The sequence below is a fragment of the Miniopterus schreibersii genome, assembly GCF_964146895.1.
Source record: "Miniopterus schreibersii genome assembly, chromosome: 2".
Taxonomy (NCBI): Eukaryota; Metazoa; Chordata; class Mammalia; order Chiroptera; family Miniopteridae; genus Miniopterus; species Miniopterus schreibersii.
The window spans coordinates 21514894-21535010 of NC_138102.1; the positions used below are offsets into that span (position 1 = coordinate 21514894).

Here is a 20117-nt window from a genome sequence, read left to right on the forward strand (position 1 = left end):
TTGTATGTCTACTTTCTTTACCAGGTTAGAGAACTTTTCTGTTATTTTTTTCCCCAAAAGCTTTTCAGTCCTTGCTCTCTCTTTCTCTTTCTTCTGGGACCTCTACAATGTAAATGTTAGTATGCTTGATGTAGTCGCAGAGGGCCCTTAAACAACTTTTTTTTTTCTTTTCTGTTCTTTTTGGGTGTTTTCCCTGACCTTGTCTTCCAGATCACTTACTTGATCCTCTACTTCATCTAATCTACTATTAATTCCCCCCGATGTATTCTTTATTTTAGTTATTGTATTCTTCATTTCTCCCTGATTCCTTTTCTGTTTTCTATCTTCATTTTTTTTTTCTTACCTCTTTGTTGAAGTTTTCCCTGAGTTTACCTATTCTTCCTCTAATTCACTGAGCATTCTTATAACCAGTGTTTTGTACTCTTCATGTGATAGATTGCTTTTGTCCAATTCATTTTGTTCTTTTTCTGGAGTTTTGTTCTGTGTTTTTCTTTTGGGACGTGTTTCATGTCTCCTTTTTTTTTTTTAAATATATCTTTATTGACTTCAGAGAGAGGAATGGAGAGGGAGAGACAGAGAGAGAAACATCAATGATGAGAGAGTCATTGATCGGCTGCAGCCCGCAACCCGGGCATGTGCCCTGACTGGGAATCAAACCATGATCTCCTAGGTCGACGCTCAACCGCTGAGCGACACCGGACTGGGCTCATGTCTCCTTGAATTAGCTAACTCACTGTTTGTTCATGTTTTTGGTATATCAGCTATGTCTCCTACTCTTGGCAGAAAGGCTTTATCTAGTTGGTATATTGTAGTGTCCACTAGCAAGTCTCCATGGTTACCTGAGCCAGGTGCTCCAGGGGTTTCTCTTTTGTGGGTTATGTGTGCCTCTTGTTGAAGTTAACCCTTGATTGCTGTTCAAATTTCAGTGGGTGGGATTGACCCTAAGGCTGACTGACTTTGAGGAATGGTAATGACCTCAACAGATGAGCTATTGTTCAAGGACTGTCCCAACAAGGTGAGATTTGCTTTAGCAGGGATCTGGTGCCTGCTGTGTCTGCCCTATGGGTTTGTCTTTTTTGAACCTGATTGGGTGGTGTCCTGCTGTGGTCTAAAGCCAGCCATTGGGTGTGTTGATTCTAGAGTCTCATGAGAAGGACTCTTGTGCATGTTAATGTCTGCAACTTCCTGTGTCTTTTAGGGGATACCTGGTAGGATATACAAAGTAATCCGTAGTTGGTTGCCTCTGCTATGCTTGGAGGCACCTGGGGGTGGCCAGGCTGAGAACTAAGGCTGGGTTGGGACCACTTAGTAAGAGGTATATGGCATGCCCAAGGCCAGTTGCCAAGGAGGGTGGCTTGTGTGGAAAAGCTGTTGGGAAAGGTTCAGGCAGGGTGTGTGAGTCTGGTGGGGTGCTGTTTCAGGGAATCACCAGCGTGTGATAAAGGGTGTTGTCCAATTTAATGGAGAAGTAAGATTTGGCACCTGTGTATACCTGCTGGGTGGGTAAAGAAAGAGCTCAACAAAGGAACAATAGTGTCTTCACTCTGAAGTTAGTTAATTCAGCTCCTCCTTGTAAGTTCCTGGCCCTTTGCAAGTTGCTGTCCTAGTGCTGGAGTTCAGAGAGGATGAATTTGAGAGTGATTGAGTCTGCTGCCAATCCCTTTAAAATCTGCAGCTTCTAGATCTCCAGCCATTTTCTGTTTCACTCAGCTGCAATGCCCACTAGTTTTCATTGCCAAATGTCATGGGGACTTCTCTTTCTAGCCCCGGAGTCCTAGATCCGGAAGATTGTGTGATGCTGCAACCTTTTGCTCCTCAGAGGGGACCTCCTTAGCTGAGAAAACCCTCTCGTTTTGTAACTGCACACTGTGGGTGTGGCACCAGCCTGTTCAGCATCTCTGTTCCTCATACCACTTTTGTCATGGCTTCTTCTTTTTATCCTTAGTTATAGGACTTCTGTTAGTCTTCAGGAGTTTCTCTTTGTTGTTCGTAATGTAGTTGTAATTCTGATGTGGCTGTGAGAGAAGGCAAGCTCAACACTTACCTAACCTGTCACCATGACAGCAAGTCAGCCTAGATTTATTAATGATTAAGGGAACTATTTAAAAATCCCTTACTCTGATAATTACTTTCTATTTATAATTCTGTTTATTTTATACATTTTGTTGCAATGCTATTAGTTACCATCAAGTTTAAAATGCTGCCATATTTCTGATGAATTGAACATTTTATCAATATTCAACTATATTGATAATTATTATGTTCATTTTTGCCTTAAGCTTTTTTATATTAATGTAACTATTATATTAATTAATATAACTATATATTATATGACATCTGCTTTATGTCTAGTAGTTTTCTGGTATATATTTTCATACTTTTAATATTTCTATGTCTTTGTAATGCAGGTATTTTTAAATTTTTATTTGTACATAGTGGCTTTTTAATAGTTTTTATCACTTTGAGTATTGCGAATTTGTGATTATTGATGTATGCAGACTCATTTCCATAATCACATTTTTATTTCTTTTCCCTTGTTTTTCACATGTTTAACCTTACAAAGGATCACCTTCACTCATACCACACACATGCCACATTGGGTAAATTTACAATGTGATTTGTTGAGAAAGGAAATATACAGATAAATAGAAAAGTACAGTCTCCATAGAGCTAGGAGAATAGCATCATCTTTTTTGTCTATATCAGAGAACTCTGACCATTGCATTTTATTTTCTGTCATTAATCTTCTACAGACTTGCTGGAGATTATTGAAAACCTCAAACTGCCAGTTCTTACCCTTTCCCAAACACTTAGAAATGTATGTGACCTCACAATAAGAAGGATTTCATGGAAAATATGATTTTTGTTCCTTTAAATAAAGAGATATTCTTAAAATTGTTCACCATTATGGTACTCAGAACTCTGTGTTAGACCAAAAGACTTAGTGGTTTTGTGAGAGATTTCATTTCTGGTTCTTATCTTTAGTATTTTTACCATCTTGGAATCTTAACTTTTGACCCTTAATTTCTATATGTGTAAACAGGAAGATAATCATAACACTATCATTTTGATATTATTGATTAATATGTAAAGGCCCTAGATTTCTGCCTAAAACTTATTAAGCATTTGATAAATCTTAATCTTCTGCTTTTGTCCTTTCACTTAAGCACTTATTGTAACATTTTTTATCTACTGAAAATGTGGTAACTTAGTAATTTTCACTAGTGATTAAGAAACAGAATTTGTCTTTCAGTATGATTATATGGGCTCTGAAGTGGCGGTTGCAACTGAGAAAGTTGTCCATATCTTTGGTCTTATCAACACTGTAAGTGTTCGTTTCATATTTCAAATAAGAACCATTGTATTAATGCAATAACATTGTATAAATAGCACTTACAAAAATAGCACATTTTTATAAAATGTATAGTCCTACCAACCAGTTTCACCACCAATGGATTTCATCTCAAATAATAGTAAATTGAATATATTGGCATTATGTATAGAGATGTAATGTTATATATGTGATTGCCTAAACTGTTGGTCATGCATCTTTTGTTTTCAGATGTTTTCCCAGCTGAACCTGACTGCTATGTTAACATCTTTGGACCTCTGGTCAGATCAGAATAAGATTTTATCTACCGGGGATCCTAATGAACTACTACAAAGATTTGTGTTATGGAAAAAAAAAGTTTTGTTTCAAAAGTCCCATGAGGTCACATTCTTATTAATGTAAGTACCTTATTCACATTGATAATGGGGTTTATCAAACTAGTTGATATATTAGCTATCAAAACTACATAGAAAATGTTATGTATAAGGACAAAAATGAGTTTATGAGTACAGTGTTAGCAAAGTACAAAATTAAAAAATCAAATAAAAAGGTAACATAATAAATCGTGTAGGCCGTTATTCTCAAAGTGGGCTATTTACCTATGGAAATGTAATGAACTTAAAAATATAGGAAGTGTTGGGATAAACTTGGGCCTCTGAGGTTTTAAATGTTTTCTTAGATGCAAATAACTGAAACCACATTTTTAACATTAAATAAAATATAATAAGTTAACAGAATGCAACAATTGCACATAAAGCTGGTTACAATACAAAATATTAAAGTGACAGTGCTGTTACCTTCTGGTATTCCTATATTGACCTAAGTGGTAGCTATTTAATTACTTGCAGTATACTTTCAAGAGCCTAATATAGTTTTTGTTTTAATAATTCAGTAATTTTACATGAAAAATCCCCACAATTCTAAACTCTTAAGCAATATTGGATACATTTATAAATCTATTGGTGTCACCTGTGGAATATAAAGTCAGGTTTGGGAATTCACGAGCAGTCTTTACTAAGAGCTAAAATGAGTGAGGACAGTTTGTACATCCTATCTCTCTTTTTCTTAGTGAGTTTATTGCATAGTCTCTCCCTCTATTTGTCCTCCAATCCAACCTTTTCACATACTTAAAGGTTTGCTATGTGCAAATCATGTCAGTAAGTTATCTTAACTTTTATATCCTAGAGTTATGTCCACCAAGTGGTAACAAAAGTGTTCATTAACTTTTTGGAAGGATTAGGCACTACTGGGTATCAAATAGTGTTAAAGAATCTTTTAGAACTTAACTTTGTAGAAACTATAGATTACCCAACACAAAATGATTAAACACATTGAACTTGATATGTAGTATTCACATTTTAAAGTAAACATAGCTCATCATTTTCCAAATTGGTGGTAGATTGAGTGGAAGCTACACTTACACTCTCCCAAAACAGAACTAGAATTACAACTAAAGTATAGGAAAACCTTCCTGCATAATCAATTGCAACTAAAGACTAGCTGGACAGCACCCTCATAACCAAGGACAAAAAGTGGAGATGGCATAGAGACTTGTAAGAAGTATGGAGGCGAGAGAGGGCTGACTGGGTCCTACAGGCAGCAGGTGAAGGCCCAGAGGGATATATCTCAGCTATGGGGGGCAGGGGTTCCCGCTGAGAACTCTGAGGTCTAAACCCCAAGCTGAGCTTCCCAGCCCAGATCACCAGAACTGAGAAAGATGCCCACATAACATGTGGCTGTGACAAGCAGTGGGGTTTCTGTCTGCCAGAGAGACACAGGTGGAAATGCAGGTGCCCTCTTAAAGGGCCAACACAAATAGTTTCCTGTGCAGGCACTCACCTTGGGCTCTGGCAGAACAAAGGCAGAGTGGACTGGAGCTATGTGAGGAGAATCTAGGAGAGTTGGCTGGGGGAGTAGAGCTCAGAGGATACCCATCAAGGGTACTGAGTCATTCCCCCATACTGCAGAAGACATCTTTCTCAGGCAGACATTTACCTTCCAAGAAGCTTTTGCCTGGGTAGGATGCAATTGCCCTACCCTGCTGGAAAACCTCTCTCCTCACCCTGCAGAGTTCCTATAGCCTGAAACTCATTAAGTGACTGATAAAAATCAGCCACCACCCTGTGGAGTTTCTACAGCCTGAGTTTCATTAAGAGACTGAATAACAACCTCTGCCTGCTTTGAGTCTTTGCCTGATTTGCTTTTGGACCCAAGGCTTCGAAAAGCAGACCTTGGTACACATCTTGGTCGTGTCCAAACACACTCAGCCCCAACCAAGGAAACAAGCTGTGGAGTGTAGAAAACTTCAAACAGGGTACTCAAGGCTAGTCCCACATAACATCTGACTTTGTCCTTCACAAGAGACAATCCAAAAGACTGGGATTCCTAGCAGATCTAGCTAATACATAGAAACAAATACAAACAGGCAGCCAAATGGGGAGACAAAAAAACAAGCCCCAAACGAAAGAACAGAAGAATTCTCCAGAAGAAGAGCTAAATGAAATGGAGATAAGAAACCTATCAGATATAGAATTCAGAATACTAATCATAAGGATGCTCAACAGCATGAGAAAATATATGGAAACTATGAAGGAAATTAAGAATGACAAGGTCAAAATAAAAAATAAAGTTAAAGGAATAAACAGCAGATTAGCAGAAGCTGAGGTTTGAATCAGCGATGTAGAAGACAGGGTAGAAAAAAAGCAATAAGAGAACCAAAAAGAAAACCCAATTAAAAAACAGGAGGAGGATTTAAGAAAGCCGTGGACAACACGAAATATAACAATATTTGCATCATAGGAGTACAAGAAGGGAAAGAATGTAACCAAGGATTAGAGAATCTGTTTGAAGAAATCATGACAAAATATTTTCCTAACCTGGTGAAGGAATAAGTCACACAAGTTTAGGACGCACAGAGATTCCCAAGCAGGAAGAACCCAAAGAGACCCATGCTCAAACACAGCATAATTAAAATGCCAAAAATTCATGGCAAAAAGAGAATCTTAAAGGCAGCAAGAGAAAAGTAAGTACCTACAAAGGAGCTCCTATAATGTTTCAGCTGATTTCTCATCAGAAACTCTACAGGCCAGAGGGAATGGCATGAAGTTTTCAAGGTAATGCAAAACAAGGATCCAGAAGGCTATCATTAAGAATACATGGTGAAATAAGGAGCTTTCCAGACAAAAAACAGCTCAAGGAATTTATGACCACCAAACAAACATTTTAAGAAATGTTAGAGTGACTCCTGAAATAAGTTGAAAGAGAGAGAATGAGAAACATAGGCATAAAGAAATAAAACAGCAATAGAGAAGTACCCATCAATAATAACCTTAAATATAAATAGATTAAATGTTCAAATGAAGAAGTATTGTAGGAGGAGATCCAAGATGGCGGCGGACTGCGTAGAAGCTACACTGACACTCTCCCGGGGCCAATGTGGATTTACAACTCAAACATAGAAAAAACATCCAGAAAACCAAGTGAAGACTAGCTGGAGAACACCCTCATCACCAAGGAGGAAAGGTGGAAACTGCATTGAAACCTGTAGGAAGTACAGATACGAGAGGGCAGCCTGGGCTCCCACAGGCAGCACCTGAAGGTCTAGAGGGATATCTCAGCTGTGGGGGTTCCCACTGAGGACTCTGGGGCCTCAACCCCAGGCTGGGCTTCCCAGCCAAGAGCCCCAGAACTGAGAAAGGTGCCCACATAACATCTGGCTGTGAAATGCAACAGGGTTTCTGTCAGCCAGGGAGAGGCAGTTGGAACTGCAGGCACCCTCTTTAAAAGCCAACACAAAGTTTTTGTGCAGCCACTCAGCTTGGGCTCTGATGGAGGGGGAGCGGAACAAACTGGAGCTGTGTGGGGAGAGTCTAGGATTGTGGGCTCTGGAGAGTGAGATCAGAGGATGGTCTAGATTCCTGTGCCAAATCATTTCCCAGGCTGTGTGGGACATCTTTCTCAAACAGAAAATTTTTGGCTTTTGCCTAAGGCTGGAAACAATTGCCCAACCCTGCTGGATAGCCTCTTGCCTTGCCCAGAGGAGTTTCTATAGCTCAGGCTTGTTAAGAGACCGATAACAACCAGCTGCCTCACCCTGTGGAGCTTCTATAGCCTGAGGCTCATTAAGAGAATCAGATTAAGCAGCCTGCAGGCAGAGGCAGACCTGAGTGCTTTGAGTCTTTGCCTCAGGTACATCGGCACCTTGGCCATGGAAAAGCAGACTTTGCTGTGCACCTTGGTTATTTCCAAATGCACCCAGACCCAGCAGAGGAGACCTCAAGAAGAGGGTTGTTGATAGCTCCAAACAGGGTATTCACAAACTTTGTCTGACTCCCGGCTAAAAGGGTGCGCTGGCCCCCCTCTAGGGACTGGGTCTGGGCCTAGTCCGGCCTTGTGTACCTGTTCTAGTGTCTTCCCCAGTTTCTGGAGATACCTAGTCTGATTGGCTCCCCCGATTACTCGTAGTTCTCCCCTCGGGATGGGCAATATTGCTGGTGGTCGCCCATACACGAGCTCGAAGGGTGTGTAGCCCGTGGAGTTAAGAGCGTTTCGAACCCTGAACAAAGCTAAGGGGAGTAAATCAGGCCATGGCAGGTTAGTCTCTTGGTGGAATTTTGCTAGTGTCTCCTTCAGAGTTCGATTCATCCTCTCCACCTTCCCTGAGCTTTGAGGTCTGTACGCCGGGTGTAGCTTCCAGGTTATATTCTTAGTTGCCTTGCTAGCTCCTGGATGACTTTGGCAACAAAGGCTGGCCCATTATCACTGCCGATGGAGGTCGGCAGTCCAAAGCGGGGAATTATTTCTCTTAAAAGGGCTTTTACTACCTCTCGGCTTTCCTCAGTCCGGGTGGGGAAAGCCTCTACCCACCCTGAAAAGGTGCAGACAAGGACTAACAGGTACTTGTAACCCCGGCTTGGCTTTATTTCCGTGAAGTCGACCTGCAAGTCCTCAAAGGGCTGCTGTCCCGTGTTGAATGCCGAAGGTCCTTTGTGGGTGTGGAGCAGCGTAGTTCCGCGTGCGGGTTGTACGCTGGGCCACAGTTGTAGCGCCTATGCTGGCCAGGTTGGGGAAGTAGTAATATTTCTTTAGCAAGGCCTCCAGGGACGTTTTCCCTAGATGAGTCAGGGTGTGGCACTGCCTCACTGGATTGCTCGCCTGGGTCTGGGGCACATACAGCTGCCCATCTGGCGGTTCCCAGATGCCAGTCGTCTGAGTACACCCCGTCTGGATCACCCACTTTTGTTCCTAGAAGTATAGTCCGATTGCATAGGGCTGAGATCTAACACAGCTCCTTCTAGAGCTGGAGCGCCGGCTGGGGCACTTGCACCCTGGGCTGCTTCCTTAGCAGCTTGATCTGCCCGCCAGTTTCCTTTTGCTGTTTCTGTTCCTTCTCTCTGGTGCCCTCGGCAATGGATTACTGCCACCTTGGCCGGAGCCCACACTGCCTCTCGCGGCCTAAGTACTTCAGCCCTATTTTTAATGTCCTTCCCCTCGGCGGTAAGTAGTCCTCTCTCCCGGTAGATGGCGCCATGAATATGTACAGTGGCGAAGGCATACCGGGAACCTGTGTATATATTGACCTTCTTCCCTTCCAACAACTCTAGGGCGCTGATTAATGCCCACAGTTCTGCCCTCTGTGCCGACCACCCGACTGGTAGGGGTTCTGCCTCTAGTGTTTCTTTTTGGTTTCTCGTAGGGGCAGTACTCCTCTCCCCTGGGAATGAGGACTGCCATCACAGACGGTGCCCCGACCTGTAAGTGGGCTTCCCCCGATGGCTGAAAGGAGATCTGGGCCCCTAGTTTGGCCAGCAAGTCCCGTCCCAGGAGTGGGACTGGGCACTCTGGGAGGTACAGGAATTCGTGTCTTACTTGATGGCCCCCTAATTCTACTGTTCGGGCTTGGCAGAACCTCTTTGGGCCACTCGATAGTCCGGTTGCCCTACAATGGAGATCTCACGCCCCGACAGGGGGCTATGGCAGTGGTTACCACGGAGTGCTCAGCTCCTGTGTCTACCATGAAAGGCAGAGTTTGGCCCCCCACAGTTAACTTGACCATGGGCTCGTGGGGGCCAAGATTCAGGGAGCCCGGTCTGTCCTAGTCTGAGTTCATGCCTGCCAGGCTGAGGACAGTTGGGGCGGGAGTCTCAGGCTAAGGAGCGCCCTGGATCTGCCTCTTCTTCTTCTTGTTGGGGCACTCCCTTTTCCAGTGGCCCCTTGGCGTCAAATGGCGTATAAATTTGGTATGCCTCACACAGTCGCTCGTAGAAATCTCCCGGGCATTCATCTGGTGGTTGGGTCACATTGGCGACTTTAGACATATTGGTGGGCCCTGTGGCTCCTGCTCAGACGCCCCGGAGGAGGGCTTCTCGATACCTCTGCAGCACCGCCCTGCCCTCTTCGGTGTGGTGGTCCCATTCTGGCCGGACTTCAGGCGCAGCCGTTCTGGCCCACTGTGCCGGGTCTAGTGTCCCCACTGGTGCCGTGGTCTCTAGGTATTGGAGGCCCCCTGGAGTATGCGCCGGCGTGCCTCTGTACTGAACAGGGTGAGGAGTAGCTGACGGCAGTCGTGCCACGTGGGCCGGTGAGTCTGCATAATCGACTCCATAAGGTTGATTAAGGCCCGCGGTTTTTCAGAGTACGAGGGAGTGTGATGCTTCCAGTTGAGGGGATCTGTGGGAGTGAAAGGCTGATAGTAGACTATCGTACGCCCTGGTAGCTCAGTCCCATCGGGTCCGACTTGCGGGGGCCCTTGGGTCTCCCTTAAGGGTAGCTGTAGGGCCTGCTTGGGACAGCGTCTGGTTGCCATTGGTGAGGCTGGGGCTGCTTCCGCCTGACACCGCGGTGAAACTGACGGTGGGGGGGTTTCTAGCTCCGGGGCCTTTGGTTCCGGAGCGTTCGGTTCCGGGGCTCTCAGCTCTGGGGCGTAAGGTGGGGACGTGCTAAATGGCAGCTCTTCCTCTGGGTCACTCCTGTAGATTGGCGGGTGCCGGCCTTCCCTAGGGTGGGCCACTAGTATTCGGGAAGCCTTCTTCTTGGCCCCGGCGACCCCGACGGTTCGGGGCGTCTGTTTCTGGCCCTGGTGAAGCCAACTCGGTAGCTCCCGGGTTAGTTCCTGCCACCTGTCTATGTATGTGTACTGGTCGGGATGTCCTGGCTTCCCTGTAACTACTGGGTATACTGCCCGGACGATCCCCAGATTAAGAGTTCCCTCAGGGGGCCAGCCTACCCTGAATGACAGCCACTCGACCGAGCAGAAAGTGTCGAGCTGATCCGGGGTCACTAAGGGTCCTGTCCCCTGAACAGGTCAAAGTTCCTAAGCATACAACCTAATACTGTCGACGAGGTCCCCTGATAGCCCTTCCTTCCCACGTCGGCGTAGACAAACAAGGGAGGGGGTATTCAGGTCGCCCGCCTGGCCGCTCCCCTCGCGGGGATTTAGGTGCCTCTTAGCTTTGGCAGGTCAGTATAAACCCCTGACCCGGATCAGACTCGCAGGGAGGGACGGGGTCCCCCAGAGCCTGACGCTGCCCTGAGCTGTATGAGGTGCCCCACGGAACCGCAGGTTGGGGCCCACTCAGACTCCGTGGGCGAGCGCCCGTGGAGCCACACAGACATTCACTCACTCACACTCACACTCCAGTCAACCGAGTTTAGACATCCCCACCCGATAGGATGTCCCTGCCTGTGGCCAAAGGGCCAAGAGAGGTGATCAGTCTCTCCTTCCACCTGGAGGGTGGGCCTGGTCTCGGGCTCCTGGTCCCCGGGGCACTCACCGATTCCGAAGAGATCTCGTCCCGTGTCCAGATCCGTTCGTCCTCCCCCAGCAGCCCGGGTGGATGGACTCCGCTAGTTGCCGTCTGCGGGGCTCCGGATGGGCCGCTACCGAAAAGACCGTGGCGCGCGCTTCCCTCCCGCCTCTGAGCTCCGCAGACCCCGCTCGTGTCCCTCACTGGTGGCAAAGCGCCTGCATGCGTGAGTCATTTCCCGGTCAGGGAGCCAAAATGTAGCGGAAAAGACTCAGGCCATACACCGGAGGAGGCGAAAGGAGACCTTTATTAACCCATGCGATCCCAGAGGAGGCATCTCCAAATTCTGGGCCCTGAACAAAGGGCTTAGGTCAGCTTTATGGGGTCAGAGGTCGGGCCTGCTTTTGGCGCGAAAATAGTGGGCGGGATTACAGAGGTTAGATAAGGTTATATATACATTCAGGCAGGTAATCTGAACCTGAAATGGGGAATCTTCCTAAAATGGTGGCGGTTCCTACCTCAATATGACCCTGATAAACGTATATGCACCTAACATAGGAGCACCTAAATTTATAAAAAACTTCTAGAAGACTTTAAGAGAGAGATCGACAGCAATACAGTCATATTAGGGGAATTTAACACCCCACGGAATTCACTGGATAGGTCTTCCAGACAAAAAATCAACAAGGAATCAGTAAACCTAAATGACACACTAGATCAGATGGATTTAAGTGACATTTACAGAATATTCTACCCCAAAGCTGCAGAATACAGACTCTTCACAAGTGCACATGGGACAGTTCTCAAAGACAGACCAAGAGTTAGGACACAAAACATGTCTCTACAAGTTCAAGAAGACTGAAATCATATCAAGTATCTTTTCAGACCACAGTGGCATGAAATTAGAAATCAATCACAATGAAAACACTAAAAAACATTTAAACACATGGAGGCTAAAAAGCCTGTTTTTAAACAATGAATGGATTGCCAAAGAGATCAAGCTAGAAATCAAAAAGTTCCTGGAAACAAATGAAAATGAACACACAGCAACTCCAAATCTATGGGAGACAATGAAAGCAGTCCTGAGACGGAAGTTCTTAGCACTACAAGCCTACCTCAAAAACAAGAAAAACTTCTAATAGACTCTCTAATCCTACAACTTAAAAACTTCAAAAGAGAACAAGAAGAAAAGCCCAGAGTAAGTGAAAGGAAACAAATAATAAAGATCAGAGCAGAAATAAATGACATTGAGACTAAAAAAACAGTACAAAAGATCAATGAAACCAAGAGCTGGTTCTTTGAAAAGATAAACAAGATTGATGAACCTTTAGCCGTGTTAATGGATGGGAAGAATTAACATCATTAAAATGTCCATTCTCCCCAAAGCAATCTATAAATTCAATGCAATCCCTATTAAAATACCAACAGCATATTTCACAGATCTAGGACAAACACTTCGAAAATTTATATGGAAAAAAAAACGCCCCGAATACCCACGGTAATCTTAAGAAAGAAGAGCAAAGCTGGAGGGATCACAATGCCACATATCAAGTTATACTACAAAGCCACTGTAATCAAAACAGCCTGGTACTGGCACAAGAACAGACATATATCAGTGGAACAGAACAGAGAACCCAGAAATTGACCCACTCCATTATGGTCAGTTAATATTTGACAAAGGAGGAAAGAACATACAATGGAGTAAAGACAGTCTCTTCAATCAATAATGTTGGGAAAATTGGACAGGTACATGCAAAAAAATGAAAGTAGACCACCAACTTACACCAGACACGAAAGTAAATTTAAAATGGATAAAAGACTTAAATGTAAGACATGAAACCATAAAAATCCTAGAGGAAAACATAGGCAGCAAAATCTGAGACATCTCTCATAGCAATATGTTTGCTGATACATCTCCTAGGGTAAGAGAAACCAAGGAGAAAATAAACAAATGGGGCTGCATCAAAATAAAAAGCTTCTGCACAGCAAAAGAAACCATCAACAAAACGAAAAGGGAGCCCACTGTATGGGAGAACATATTTGCCAAGGACACATCAGATAAAGGGTTAATATCCAAAATATATAAGGAACTCACACAACTTAACACAAGGAAGACAAACAATCCAGTTAAAAAATGGGCAAAGGACTAAATAGATACTTCTCTAAAGAGGACATACAGATGGCCAAGAGACATATGAAAAAACGCTCAACATCGATAATCTTCAGAGAGATGCAAATAAAAACCACAATGAGGTATCACTTCACACCTGTCAGAATGGCTCCATCAACAGATCAAGGAACTACAAGTGCTGGGGAGGGTGAGGAGAAAAGGGCACCCTGGTACACTGCTGGTGGGAATGCAGACTGGTGCAGCCACTGTGGAAAGCAGTATGGAGGTTCCTCAAAAGATTAAAAATTGATCTTCCATTTGACCCAATGATCCCACTTCTAGGAATATAGCCTAAGGAACCCGAAACACCAATCACAAAGAACTTATTCACCCCTATGTTTGTAGCAGCACAGTTTCCAATAGCTAAGATCTGGAAACAGCCCAAGTGCCCATCAGTAGATGAGTGGATAAAAAAGCTGTGGGACATTTACACCAGGGAATACTATGCAGCTGTAAAAAAGAAGGATCTTTTATCCTTTGGCACAGCATGGAGGGAACTAGAAAGTGTTATGCTAAGTGAATTAAGCCAGTCAGAGAAAGACAAATACCACATGATCTCACTTACATGTGGAATATAAGAAACAAAATATACTGATGAACAAAATAAATCCAGACATAGAAGCATGGAGCAGGCTGTGGGATCTCAAAGGGAAGGTCGGGATGAGGGAGTGGGTGGAGAGAGATTAATCAAAGAACTTATATGTTTATAAGAATAACTCACGGACACAGACACTGGTCTGGGAAGGCTTGGGGGTGGGGTGTATGCGAGGTGGAGGGGACCAATCAATGGGTGTAAAAAGGGGACATCTGTTACATTTTCAACAATATACAAACAAACAAACAAACAAACGTAAAAAGAAAAAAAAGACATATTGTAGATGATGAATGGATAAAACAAAACAAGACCTAAACATATGCTGTCCCATCTCAGAACAAAAATAGATCAAAAACAAAACCAAAAAATTCTGGAGTACCTTAAAGGAGAGATAGACAGCAATACAGTCACAGTATGGGACTTTAACACCCCACAAACTTTAGTGGATGGATCTTCCAGACAAAAAATTAACAAGGAAAGAGTGACTCTAAATGATACACTAGACCAGATCAGATGGATTTACTTGAAATTTACAGAACATTCCCCTGAACAGCTGCAGAATATGCATTCTCCTCAAGTGCACATTGAACATTCTCAAAGACATACCACATGTTAGGATACAAAAATAAGTCTCTACAAGTTCAAGAACATTGAAATCAGATCAAGCATCTTCTTGGTCATTTTCACCGTGGAATACTATATAGCTGGAGAAAAGAAAGATCTCTTACCTTATGACATAGCATGGTGGCACCTGGGGAGAATTATGCTAAAAGAAATAGGTCAGTCAGAAAAGTATGACTTTCACATGATCTTACTCATATGTGGAATCTAATGAACTAAAAAGATCCAGAGACATAGAACCATGGAACAGACTGACGAATCTTTGAGGGAAGATGTGGGTGGGTGCATAGGGAGAGATTAACATAAGAACTTTTATGCATACATGCATAACCCCTGGAGACAGGCAATTATGTGGTGAAGACCTGGGGAGGGGAACAGGCTGGAGGGGATCAAGGCAGGAGGGGGGAAAGGGGACATTTGTAATACTTTCAACAATAAAGATAAAAAATAAAGCGAACATAGTTCTATTGAGGAATCCAATTCTTCAAAAGCCATTAAGTTATTAATAATCATAATGCACTTATCTTAAAGAAAAAATTTATTATTCAGTTATAGGGATTATCCTACTTACGTGGGAGCAACATATCGTGGAATGGCATGTGATTCAAAGCTTGCTGCAGGAATTGCTCTGGTATGTATTTTATTCCCATCTCTTGAATAGTTACATACCCTATTGAAAGTTAGCATCCACTTCAAGAAGAGAAAGTGCATATAGTGTATCTACCATACTGTTTTGACAGATTTTTAGAAAGTGCTTTTTTATACATTTTGAAACTCAAATGGTATAATTTTAAAAGGATTTTTATTATGGTAAAATACATATAAAATATATTACCTTTACTATTTTTAAGTATACAGTTTAGTAGTGTTAAGTGTATTTATGTTGTGTGAAACATATCTGCAGAGCTTTTCGTCTTGCATAACTGAAACTTTGTACCCTTTGAGAAAAATGGCCCTATTTCCCAAACCCTCTAGCGCCTGGCAACCACCATTCTATTCTCTGCTTTTGTGAGTATGACATTTTAACATTCCATGTATAAAGGAAATAATGTAATATTTGTCTTTGTCTGGCTTATTTCACTTAGCATTGTACCATCCAGCTACATCCATGTTGTTGCAAAAGACAGGATTTCCTTATTTTTATGGCTGAATAATATTCCATGTATGTATGTATGTGTGCATGCAAGTGTGTTTGTGTGTGTAACATTTTCTTCATCCATCCACCCATCCGTCCGTCCATCCATCCATCCATCCATCCATCCACCCACCCACCCACCAACTGAAACTTAGATTGTTTTTATTCCTTGGCTATTGAGAATAATTCTGCAATGAAATGGGAGTGCAGATATCTTCTATTTCAGTTATTTTGGATATATAACCAGAAGTGGGTTTGCTATGTAATATGGTAATTGTATTTTTAATAATTTGATGAACTATCATACTGCTTATACCATTTTATAATCCCAGCTGTTCACATTGCACTGTGAAAACATCACCAACACTTGTATGTCATTTTCTTTAATTTTTAATTCCCACTGAAGGATATGTTTATTGATTTTAGAGAAAGAGGAAGGAAGACAGAGAGAGGGAGAGGCAGCAAGAGAGAGAGAGAGAGTGAGGGAGAGACATTGATTGGTTGCCTCCCATTCGTGCCCCAACTGGGGATCAACCTGCAACCTAGGTATGTTCCCTGACTGGGAATGGAACCCACAACCTTTTGGTGTATGGTACAACACTCCAACCAACTGAGCGACTCAGCCAGTGCATTTTTTGTGTTTTTAAATAGCAGTCATCCTAATTGATATGAGGTAATACCTCATTGTGATTTTGATTTGCATTCCTATGATTATTAGTGATGTTGAGCATCTTTTCATATGCGTTTTGACTTTTTGTATATTATCTCTGGAGAAATGTCTATTCAAATCCTTAGTCCATATTTTAACTGAGCAATTTGTCCTTTGTTGTTAAGTGGTAGGAGTTCTTTATATTATGGATATTAACCCCTATGAGATACATGACATGTACTTTTCATTTCTTTGTGTCATGCAATTTCTTTCAGCAATATTTTTTAGTGTTCAGTGTACAAGTCTTTCATCTCCTTGTTTAAGTTTGTTCCTAAGTATCTCACTTTTTTTTACACTATTGCAACTGAAATTGTTTACTTTTTTTAAAACAGAACATGATTATATGTTAATATACAACTTTTGTACAACCAAGAAATAAAACATCACAGTGAAATAATATAAAAAAGGTATTTCATTTGCAATGCATGGCAAATGTTTAACATCTTTAGTTTTAACGAGCTTTTGGAAACCAAGATGCTAATAATCCCAGTAAACTGGAAGAAAAGAAAATGAAATAATACAAATGACAATTAAGGATTAAGAATGTATGATGAGCCCGGCTGGGCGTGGCTCAGCAGTTGAGCATCAACCTAGGATCCAGACAATCAGAGTTTGATTCCTGGTCAGGGCATGGGCTCTGGTGCGGGCTCGATCCCCACTTGGGGGTGTGCGGGAGGCAGCAGATCAATAACTCTCATCATTGATGTTTCTATCTCTCTCTCCCTCTCCTTTCCTCTCTCTGAAATCAATAAAGATATATTTTAAAACAAAAAGAATGTGTGATGATTGAGTGGAACAATGACTAGAGTAATTTCTCTGTAATATCACACTGTCAAAGAATAAAAACACTGATATCTAATGCTTTTCAGTTTTCAACAGTTTAGTACAGTTTCAACTCTCTTAAGCAAACACTGGAAGACTGATGAGGAGGATCTACAATTAGTGGAAAAGCTACAGTTTTGACTCAAAATATAAATTTAGGATATCCTTAGCCCTAGGATTTCCAATTCACTGAAATTATTTCAACAAATTAGCTGAACAAATTGAATATGAGTTATATAACAGCCAATATATCAACCCCAAAACGCTACTTGCGTATCAGTCTGTTTATCAGCACAACCCAAAAGGATGTGCACAAACTCCATTAATCGGAGACAGCAGCACAGGGAATACAGTCAATAAAATTATGATGACTATGTATGGTGCCAGGTGGGTATGAGAAAAATTGAGGGGAACACTTTGTCAAGTATATGATTAACTAACCACTATGCTGTACACTTGAAACTAATACAAAATAATAATGAATGTAAACTGTAATTGAAAAATAAAAAGAGAGAGTATCTAACACTGGGGAGTTAAATTAAAAGGAAAAAAAAAGGCACTTGAAGTAAAACTATACACTTAACAAATTTCTGTATCCTCTAAAATCTCAAAAAGATGATTTTCAATGAATACATTTTAAACTTACCCTATAGCAAGTGAGATTAAGGACATATGCACTTAGTACTCATGGGAGCACTGGAGTGAGGCTTGGCAATGACACGTCCTGGGCTTCTCTGTAATGACGTCTCCACCATTCCATCTCCTGGGATTCAGTCCAACAGCAAAACTGAAAACATTCAACATGCCTGGTTACAATTCTCCTCATGACACTTTAGGTCACTTTCAAACATGAGCTTTGTTAGCCTCATGTATCTGATCTGCAGGGAACATCCACTGCATTGCAGATTATTCATTGTAAGTGTATAGAAACACAATAAATTGTTTTGATTTTCTATCCTATAATTCATTTATTAGTTCTAAGAGTTTCATGTGGGGTCTTCTGTGTTTTCTATATACAGGATCGTGTCAGCTGTGAACACTCATAATTTTGCTTCTTCCTTTCCAAGTGAGATGTCGTTTATTTATTTTATTGCTTAATTGCTCTTGCTGGCTCTTCCAATGTTATATTAAATAGAATTGGTGAGAGAGAGAACATTCTGTCTTATTCTTGATCTTAGAGGAAAAACTTTCAGGAATTCACTAGTGAGTATGTTAGTTGTGAGCTTTTCATACATGTAATTTATTATGTTAAGGTAGTTTTCTCATATTCCCATTTTGTTGATTGTTGCTTATCACAAAAAGGTGTTGAATCTCATGAAATGTATTTTCTGCATTAACTGAGATGACCATGAGGATTTTACCCTTTATTCTGTGAAAATGGTATGTTACGTTGATAGATTTTCCTATGTTAGTTAATTAATCCCTATATTCCAGGGGGAAAAACCTCACTGACTCCTGGTGTAAAGTCCTTTTAATGTGCTATTGAATTCAGTTTGCTACTATTTTGTTGAGGATTTTTGCATTAATATTCGTCAGGGATATTTGTCTCTAATTTTTTTCTTGTTGAGGGTTTTGGTGTCAGGTAATGCTGGCCCCATAAGATGGGTTTGTGAGTATCCCTTCTTCGATTCCATGGAAGAGTTTGAGGAGGATTGGCAGTAAATCTTTGTTAAATGTTTGGTAGAAATTACCAGGAAAACCATCAGATTCTGGGTTTTTGTTGTTGCTGTTTGAAGGTTTTTGATTACTTCTTGAATCTCCTTACTGGTTATTTGTCCCTTCAGATTTTCCCTTACTTCATGATTCAGTCTGATAAGTTGTATGTATCCTTCCCTTTCTAGCTTATTAATAACCTGAATATAGTAAGGCATTGAAGCTTTGTCTCAAATGTAATGAATGCAATCACGTACCACATAAAGTTACTGAGGTCAACAATGGACCACTTCTATGATGGTGGTCCCAGAAGATTATAATGGAGGTGAAAAATTACCCTCACCTAGTAAGCTCATAGTTGTCATAACTTCATAGCGCAATACATTACTCATGTGTTTGTGGTGATGCTGGTGTACACATACCTACTGTGCTGCCAGTTATATAGATATAGAAGTATAGCAATACAGTTATATACAGTACATAATACTAGATAATGATCACAAATGACTATGTTACTGGTTTATGTAGTTACTATACTATGCTCTGTTATTATATTTGAGGGTACTCTTTCTACTTATAAAAAGAAATTTGCTGTAAAACATTATGCCATGTTTTAGCACCAGCAGCTTCCTACATCTCGTCTTCACTGCATCTCTTGATTGCATCATTTTCTCTTGTGCTTGATCTCATCTCACGTTGTTTTGTTCATCATGGCCCCCAAGCATACAAAATCACTGTTGCATGTAAGCGGCCACTTTGAGTGACTGGTCTGGAAACAAAGGTAAAAGTGATTAAGTACAACAAAGGAGGAAAATCAATGACGATTAGTGCTGGCCAGCCAGTCATATTTCATTCCACCCTAGCCAGATCTTCAAGAACAAGAACAAGGTGACAGAAGCTGTGAAAGGATCTCTTCATTGAAGGCAACAAAACTAACAAAATTCAAGAAGAGCCTGTATCAGACATGGAGGAAGTTCTAATGACCTGGAATGAAGAACAGACGCAGAAGTGTCTCTCTCTCTGCACTCTGGTGATCATGGCCAAAGCAGAAAGTTTCTTTGAGATGCTGAACAAAATATAGATATATATTTTTAAGAATATATATCCCATTCATTAAGCGAACTGTTTGAATCTGTACATTCATTTCCTGCCTCAGGTTTCTGGCCTTTCTGGCCATTATTTATTCAGTTAAGCTCTCTGCCCCTTTCTGTAACCCTTTTCTTTAGGAGACCCTAGTACTCCATATATTGGTTTGCTTGCCAGTGCCCATAGGCTCTTTTTTTCTTCATTCTTTTTTTCTTTTTTCATCCTCTGACCCAGTGATTCCAAATGACCT

The 20117-nt window shown here is 41.8% G+C and overlaps 1 protein-coding gene across 1 annotated transcript in view; it reads left to right on the forward strand.

Moving 5' to 3' along the window:
- The window catches only part of LOC308553269 (A disintegrin and metallopeptidase domain 3-like), a 98638-nt gene that overhangs the window by 41061 nt on the left and 37460 nt on the right, over positions 1 to 20117 (forward strand). The window contains exons 8-10 of the mRNA XM_081129086.1: positions 3254 to 3325; positions 3563 to 3729; positions 15012 to 15093. Coding sequence (XP_080985212.1) covers positions 3254 to 3325; positions 3563 to 3729; positions 15012 to 15093 — 321 coding nt within the window. The remainder of the gene's footprint in view (positions 1 to 3253; positions 3326 to 3562; positions 3730 to 15011; positions 15094 to 20117) is intronic.